This window comes from Chiloscyllium plagiosum, chromosome 36, assembly GCF_004010195.1.
Source record: "Chiloscyllium plagiosum isolate BGI_BamShark_2017 chromosome 36, ASM401019v2, whole genome shotgun sequence".
Lineage (NCBI taxonomy): Eukaryota > Metazoa > Chordata > Chondrichthyes > Orectolobiformes > Hemiscylliidae > Chiloscyllium > Chiloscyllium plagiosum.
Window position 1 is genome coordinate 4,590,916 of NC_057745.1, and position 9,149 is coordinate 4,600,064.

General features: G+C 38.4%; 1 protein-coding gene across 5 annotated transcripts in view; it reads left to right on the forward strand.

Moving 5' to 3' along the window:
* map2k5 (mitogen-activated protein kinase kinase 5) overlaps positions 1-9,149 on the forward strand; it is a 274,682-nt gene that overhangs the window by 158,150 nt on the left and 107,383 nt on the right. For all 5 annotated transcript variants that reach the window (XM_043677181.1, XM_043677180.1, XM_043677182.1 and 2 more), the window contains exon 9: positions 477-516. In XM_043677181.1, coding sequence (XP_043533116.1) covers positions 477-516 — 40 coding nt within the window. The remainder of the gene's footprint in view (positions 1-476; positions 517-9,149) is intronic.

The following is a 9,149-nucleotide window of genomic DNA, read 5'->3' on the forward strand; positions in this document are numbered from 1 at the left end:
CTATCACCCTCACCTTGACCTCTTTCCACCTATCACATTTCCGACGCCCCTCCCCCAAGTCCCTCCTCCCTATCTTTTATCTTAGCCTGCTGGACAACTTTCCTCATTCCTGAAGAAGGGCTAATGCCCGAAACGTCGATTCTCCTGTTCCCTAGATGCTGCCTGACCTGCTGCGCTTTTCCAGCAACACATTTCCATCTCTGATCTCCAGCATCTGCAGACCTCACTTTCTCCCCAGGTTAAAAAGTATGGACAGCCAAAGAAAGATGTACAGTTGCTTAGCTGCCATATTTGCTGAAATCTATGGTCTGAGACTTTAGAAGGCTGCACAGCAGAGAAAGTAGAATTGATTGATTTATTAAACAACAGATTTGTTGTGAACCCAAACTTCACGATTAACACATTGTTTTGATGTGAATCTCATGCACTGCTTTGGTATGTGGATTATTCAGTGTCTATATTTTATATCCACACAGAGCTTACCATGTTCCAAGTGGAAAAATATTAGCAGTTAAGGTAAGATGAATATTTTGTTTATGCATTATTATTTTGTAGTTATTGAACAGTGTATATTGCTGTTGATTTTTCAAATGCTGTTTGTATTGATGTTATGCACATTGCATCATTCATACATTTTTTTCTCATTTTTTTTAAGAATCTGTATTCTTTATTTACCTTTATAGCCAGCAGCACTGATGTCAACTACCATTAGAGTTGAGATCAACTACCTCAGTATTATTTGAGAATCAAACTTAGTCAGTCACCATCTCCGTCATTTAGTGCCACAGAGGCAATATTTTTCCCACCAGGCCAACATTATAGATACTTTGATTAATATACTATGGTAAAGACATATTTATACCATTTCTATAGATTAGAGTGGTGCTGGAAGCACAGCAGGTCAGGCAACATCCGAGGAGCAGGAAAATCAACGTTTCCGGCAAAAACCCTTCATCAGGAATAGAGGCAGGATAGTGGAGAGGGGGTTGGGGAGAAAGTAGCATAGAGTACAATGGGTGAATGGGAGTGGGGATGAAGGTGATAGGTCAGAGAGGAGGGTGGAGTGGATAGGTGGAAAGGAAGATAGGCAGGTAGGACAGGTCATGAGGGTGGTGCTGGGGTGAGGTGGGGGAAGGGGAAATGAGGAAACTGGTGAAATCCACATTGATGCCATGGGGTTGAAGTGTTCCCAGGCGGAAGATGAGGCGTTCTTCCTCCAGATGTCAGGTGGTGAGGGAGTGGCGGTGGAGGAGGCCCAAGACCTGCAGGTCCTCAGCAGAGTGGAAGGGGCAGTTGAAATGTTGGGCCACAGGGCGGTGGGGTTGATTGTACCAGTCCAAAACGGCACCTCCAAATCATTAAAGTCCAACTGTTTTACGAAGGTACTTCCTGGAAGGGGTCCTACTACTTTTAAGTTTTACTGAAGTCATTGGTACTTGATACACTGTGAAATAGGCTTACAAATACTGATATGTTTAAAAAGAATTAACACTATAAAAGTTATTTTGGAATATAAGTGCAAAGGTGTAGATCACAAAAGCCCTTACATTTCCCGCAACATTTTCCTGTGTATGTAGTTAGATGCAGTTACATTATAAATGATGTAGTCACAAATTTGAAGAATGTATTCTTCTTCATTGAGACTCCATTTTCATAGATGACACTGTCATTGACCTTAAGGGAAAGATGCATTGGACTCAATAACTTAAAAAAAAAACAAGTTTTATCCTACATAATTCTTTATTTTAGATTAATGTTAATTTTGTTCTGCAACATGTGTATAAAAAAAACTCTCATCTCTGGAATCAATCTATGAACTTCCTCTGAAAAACTTCTAACGCAACTACATACCACCTCAAATCAGGGGACCAAGATTGTATGAAGTCCTACAAGTGCAGTCTCAGTAGTGCTTTATACAGTTGCAGCAACATTTCCCTATTTTTATATGCTATTCCTTTAGGAATAAATGCCAGACTTGCATTAACTTACCTTATTATTTGCTGCACCTGCATACGAGTTTTCTGTGATTGAAACATGAGGGCACAGATTCCTCTGCACCAAAGTACTTTGAAGTTTGTATTTAGATAATGAGTTGCCTTGTTATTCTTTAGACAAAAATTGACAACTTCATACCATGTTAAAATCCATTGCCAGATTTTGGCACAATCACCTAACCTACAAGTACCAATTTGTAAATTTCTCATTTCTTTATTGCAACTTACCTTCCCAGCTATTTTCGTGTTATGTGCAAATTTGATGGTCATACCTTCTACGCCTGCATCAAACTCTTTAGTATAGATCGTAGATAGTTCTTGTCTGCAGACTAAACTTGTGGCACCCCACTGGTCACATCTTGCAAAATAGAGAAAAAAAATTATCCCAACTCTGTTTTTGGTTGATTAGTGAATCCTCTATTCAAGTTAATAAACTTCCCCAAACCCCATGTGATCATGCCTTATGTATTAACTCCTTGTGCAGCACCTTATCAAATGCTTTCCGGAAGTCCAAATATACTACATCTACAGGAACCCGTCATTCACTATGTTTGTTACATCCGTAAACATCAGCAAATTAGACAAACATGATTTACCTTTCATAAAACCATGCTGACTCTTGCATTTTGACACTTCAAACAAGTCCTGTTATTACTTTGACTAGGTGAAAATTTTCAGAGTTGAAAATTGTGGCACTGGAGAAGCGCAGTAGGTCAGGCAGCTTTCGAGGAGCAGGAGAGTTGGCGTTTCAGGCATAAGCCCTTCGTCAGGAATGCTGATGAAGGACTTATGCCTGAAACATTGATTGTCCTGCTCCTCGGATTCTGCCTGCCTGCTGCGCTTTTTCAGCGCCATGCTTTTCGACTACTATTACTTCCTTAATAATGATTCTAACAATTTTTAACAACAGATGTTAAAATAATTGGTCTATAATTTCCTACTTTCTGTCTCCCTCTCTTTTTTTAATCCATTGGAACCTATCTGATATCCAGGGAAGTTTGGAATATTATAACCAAATGATCCATTATCTTTGCTACCATTGTCTTTATGATCCTATAGTACTTCAGGCCCTAGGGACTTCAATTCCAATATTTTGCTCACTGTATTTCCCAAGTGATGATTGTTCCAAGTTCCTCCCTTGCTATAACCGCTGCTTTTCCTGTTACTATTGGGATGGTACTAGTGTCTTACACCATGAAAACTGAGGCAAAATGTTGATTTAGTTTCTCTTGGCATTTCTGATTTCCACACGATTAACTCACCGGTCTCATGCTCCAAGTTACGAACGTTCACTTTAGCTGCTCTCTTCCATTTTAAATACTTATAGAAACTTTTGCTTTTTTTTATATTTTAAATTAGGCTTCTTTCATAATATACCTTTAGTCTTTTTAATTACTTTGTTTTTCAGTAACCCTTTGTCGATCTTTAAAAGTTACCCAATCTTCCAGTGTACCAAGGCCTTTGGTTGATGTTATGCTCTAGTTTTTGTCTTTGTTATCTTTAACTTTCTTATTTAGCCATGAGTACAGTTGCAGAACAAATAAAATGAAATATTTTGAGATAATGCAATAATTTCTTGTTTATAATGTCTGAAGGAATAGACAATATGTACTGAAAACAAAAATTGCTGAAGATCACTACAAGTCAGGCAGCATCCATGAGGTAAAAACAATGACTGCAGATGCTGGAAACCAGATTCTGGATCAGTGGTGCTGGAAGAGCACAGCAATTCAGGCAGCATCCGAGGACAGGCAAAATCGACGTTTCGGCAGGGCTTTTGCCCGAAACGTCGATTTTGCCTATCCTCGGATGCTGCCTGAATTGCTGTGCTCTTCCAGCACCACTGATCCAGCATCCATGACCAGAGAGCAAGCTAACGTTTTTGAGTCTCGACTCTTCTTTGGAGCTAACATGAAGTGTGGAAGGGACAGCATTTATGCAATGGTAATAGAGGGTGGAGTGCCCTCCACCCCCAACACGTTCCTCCCACACCCCACTACTGCATAAATGCTGTCCCCTCCACAAATTCATGCCAGCTCTGGTGAAGAATTTTTTACATTAGTTTGTTGTCTCTCCACCACTGTGATCACCAGCATTTTATGTTGTCACATGAATTCCACCATCTGCAGTAATGTGCTGCTACAATGTTTCAACAATAAAATGTAATACTCATAAATAAATATCTCTTAACCCCATAATGTACAGCTGGTAGCATACTACCTGTGTCTGCCCTGGTCTCAATTAGATTATTGAAAATGGAATAGGAAAATGGTTATTTTAGAAGTACTATGCAAAAACAAAATAATATTTTGAAGAAAACTAACATCTAGGAAAATATCTTAAGTGGAACGGTGGGTCCTCAAAATGGAACACTTCTTTTGATTTCATTGAATTAGCAATTACAGAAATGCTTCGTTTGAAAAACTGGTCCTGGCTTGTTAACATGTTTTTCATTGAAGTTGCTTGAATCAAAGCAGATAAATGACTGCCTGCTACTCAACAAGCATGTTTTGCAACAATATATTTGGAATGCAATATGGTGTCAACTGGAATCCATAACAACCTTGAACAAACAGTTGGATAACAATGCTTGCAATGGATTTAAAACTTGTGCATGATTAAAGCAGCCTTTTAAAGTACAGTGTACATGTATATCATCTCATGGCATTCTTCAAAGAGGGCCAAAGTAGTTCCCTTGTGCCCTTCAATCAACCGCACTGAAAGAGTTTCTGGTTTGTTGTTTGTGAGACCTTGTTTGTTACAATAGAACGATGACTTCACTTAAAAGTATTTCACAGGTTGTGCAGTCTTTTCTGGTATGCCCTGCGGCAATGAACAGCACTTTAAAAGTGCAGGGTTTTTCTTTCTTCAGTATATTGAAGAACACAGAAATGGGAAATACATTTTTCTGCCTTTGGGCTTAGTTTGAATTTTAAGTTTTTTGGAGATTCTGGAGCATTATTTTGAGGCAGAAAGTATGCCCAATTTTCAACTCTCAGCTTCACTTTTGCATTGGATTAACTTACTTAATGAAGACACTATTTAAGAATTTTCCCTTACTTCGGGAGGTAGAGGTTTAATAATGAGTTCATTCCTCAAACCCAGCTTTAAAAAAATTAAATTAGTGTAAAAATTTTAAAAAGTAAATCTGATTACAAACTATTAATCTTGAAGCACAATTTATATTGTCAGAATACCATATTTGGCACCTGTTACCATGGGAACATGAGGAAGCTAAAAACCAAATGACCATGAAGCTCCCATTAAAGTTTGTAATCTTGCACAAAGTCCCTCTGATCAATATTTAATGCCAGTATTAACCTGTTTAGAAGAAACTGAAAATATATCCAAATATCATTTCCATTCTAAAATAGATACTGTTAATCCTCCAAGTTTGACCATCGGGAAAGAATTTTCTCAATCACATTTTAAACATCAGGTCTATTATTTTAAATGTGCAAATGTAGATTTAAACAGGGTGAAGTATAGAAAGGGAAACTAGGAAGAAGTCAACCACAGAGTTGGTGTTTTTGGGGTGCTATTTCTTTCAAAAAAAAGTAACATAATGGTTAAATTGAAATTTTTGCGAGATTAATTGTGTAATTTTGCTTTCTACATGTATACATTGAAAGATATGAACAATTCATAGTATTTTTCTCTTGTAACTAACCTTGACGACTATTGGGCACAAATCAGCATTGAAATGCTTAATTTGATTAATCATTTATATAGTAACAATGCATCTCAAATGCTGTAAAAGTACATACAAAGACAATTGTGTCAGCTAGGGATTATGTAAGTAAATTAAACAGGAATAGTAGCTTAATTTGACCTGTGATTCTGCACTCCCTCCCTTAAGTGGAATGTGTGCTGCTCCTGCAAATAGACGAAGTCATCCATGTCAGCCAGTGATGAATTGCCTTATTTATACTGTATATTTTAATAGCCTTGCACTAATTTTAGTTGAGCACAAAGAGTAAATTATAATTCAGTCAGTTGACTGCTTGTATTTAACTTGACAACTCATCCTTGTTTGTCCTGGAGGTGTATTGGTGATCTGAGCAAATTTACTCAGGTACTCCACTCTCAGCCTTAAATGCTATTCCTATTAATTGAGCGACACTGTGGTGGTGAATTATTCATTTTTGTTTCACCAAGAGACCCTGACTTGAATTTTGTTGGCGAATGACTATTGATTCACAAGTATGTGGTTTTAAATTTTCCTTGGCAGCAGGATATTACAGTTACAGGCCAATTTGAAGCTGCTTTTTATCAATCACCCTACAGCAAGGTGCAATATAGGTTTCCACATGATTTCAAATATGTCCCCCATTACATAAGAAGGCATTTGTGTGTCAGGTTAACCAGTTATGTGCTTGGTTGTCCTGTGTGATGTAATGAGTTTTTTTTCTTTTAAACTTAAATTTCTATTTTAATTCCAAATTCTTCTCTTGACAGTTTCCACACTGATAAACCACAAATCAAATGGAATAACCTGGCATGTTTTCATCATCATCTTCCTTTCTTTCTAAATCTTCTGCCTTCCTGTGTATAGTTAGGTCACAACTTGAATACTGTGTGGGGTTCTGGTCAGCTCAATATAGAAGGTCGGAAGAGTGTATGTACAGAGGAGATTTACAAGGGAATTGTCAGGACTGGAAAAGTGTAACTATGAGGAAACATAAAATGGGGTTGATCTCCTTGGACAGAATACTCAGAGGATATTTGATTGAGGTGTATGAATTGCGAGAGGTTTGGATAGAGTATATAGAGGGACTTACATACCTTAACAGAGAGATCAGTTACTAGGCGACACAGAATGAAAGTGATTAGTAGAAAGTTTAGAAGCGAGATGAGGAAAACATGTTTTACCCAGAGAGTTGTTGGGATTTAAAGTTTTTGTGAAGATCTAGGTCAAGACCTGTTTGGATTCATTAATCTGTTCATTGAGCTGATAGGTTTGTTGGCAGACGTTTTGTCCCCTTTCTAGATGACATCATCAGTGCTGTGTTGCCTCCTGTGAAGCGCTGCTATACTGTTCCACTTTGAGTATAGACCCAGAGTCCTCAAACATTCCTCATATGTTAAGCTTTTCATTTCTGGGACCATTGTCATGAAGCTCCTCTGAACACGCTCCAGCGCCAGTATATCCTTCCTGAGATATCGGGCTCAAAACTGCACACAATACTCCAAATGTGGTCTGACCAGAGCCTTAGAGAGCCTTGGAAGTACATCCCTGCGTTTATATTCAAGTCCTCTTGAGATAAATGCTATCATTCCATTTGCTTTCCAAACTACTGATTCAACCTGCAATTTTACTTTGAGAGAATCCAGGACTGGAGCTCCCAAGTCTCTTTATACTTCAGACTTATGAATTTTCTCCCCATTTAGAAAATTGTGCATGCCTTTATTCTTCCTACCAAAGTGCATGACACTTCCCCACATTGAACTCCATCTGCTACTTCTTTGACCACTCTCCTAACCTGTTTAAATTCTTCTGCAGCCTCCCTGCTGCCTCAATGCTACCTGTCCCTCTACCTATTTTTGTATCATCTGCAAACTGAGCCAGAATGCCTTCAGTTCCTTCAACTAAATCATTAATGTATGATGTGTAAAGTTGTGGTCCTAATCCCTCCTGCTCTTCATAATCCTTCACTTTCACAAGCTGTGGCCTTGAATTTGCAGTTGTAATAACAGAAAAACCTTGAAACATCACCATCATTTTAACTGTGAAGCTGGCAGAAATTTCTGGCAACCACATTAATGAAGTTTAGTGCATAAATGCAACTTTTCCTGTTCTGCATTGTTGAACCCCCCCAAACAGATGGAAATGTTTAGAAATATCTTGAATTGATATGAACATCACTTTTACAGTGTCAGCCTTACATGAAAACATTTGGAAAATGTAGACCCCTTGTTAAAGGTGTTTTGACAGTGTTTTAAACAGAATATTAAGTTCGAATTTACTTAAGAGCAACTTCTGTGGCCGTCAAAATCGAACTGTATATTTGTTGGATATCAAGTTTTTCTATTATTATTTTGAAAATAAAGCTTCTTTATGATACTTAAGCTTCTAACTTAACCCCATGTATTATTTTCATTCCATTGTCTATAAAATTATTAAAGAGTGAAGGATTTGAGATTTTTAAAATTGCTTTCTGAGAATTCTTAAATGTGATTGGCCACTTAGCATGCTTAATGACATCACAGATGTTGGATGTCAGAGATTCTTCAGCTGATTCTAAGATCACAGTAATGACAGGAGTGGTGAAATTAATAGGACAAAAGGTACCAACTCTCCGTGGACAGCCTTCTTCAAGGTCAACAAAAAGCTATGCCACTTCATTACTGAGCCTGTATGTTTTCTTGACTATCAAACATTTTAAGTAGCTGTGGTTTAATTGCAATAATATTGCTCTGGATCTACTACAGATGGGTTGGTGTGTGTTTGAGATCCTTTCAGGCTGTTTGGTATATATATCATGGTATTCCTTGGTATTGGATGCCATTCAAGTGGGAGGCAGCAAAATGTAACATGGTGTTCGTAGGGGACAGTATAGTTGAAGGATTGACATTGTTCCCTGCAGCAAAAAGCCTGAGTCCAGATGGTTGTGTTGTCTACCCAGTGTCAGAGTTCATGGCATCTGCTGTGGACTGGAGAAAAACTTGTGTTGGGAGAGAAAAGATTCAGTTGTCATGGCTGATGTAGGTACCAATGACATAAGTAAGACAAAGGAGTAGCATTTGCATAGTCAGTACAAAAAACTAGCCACCAAATTAAGACGCAGGATCTCAAAGGTATAATTTCCAGAATATTACTTGAACCACTCACAAATGCAGTTATAGAGTCATAGAGATGTTTAGCATGGAAATAGACCCTTCGGTCCAACCCGTCCATGCCGACCAGATATCCCAACCCAATCTAGTCCCACCTGCCAGCACCCAGCCCATATCCCTCCAAACCCTACCTATTCATATCCCCATCCAAATGCCTCTTAAGTGTTACAATTATACAGCCTCCACCACATCCTCTGGCAGCTCATTCCATACATGTACCACCCTCTGCATGAAAAAGTTGCCACTGAGGTCTCTTTTATATCTTTCCCCTCTCACCCTAAACCTATGCCCTCTAGTTCTGGACTCCCCCACCACAGG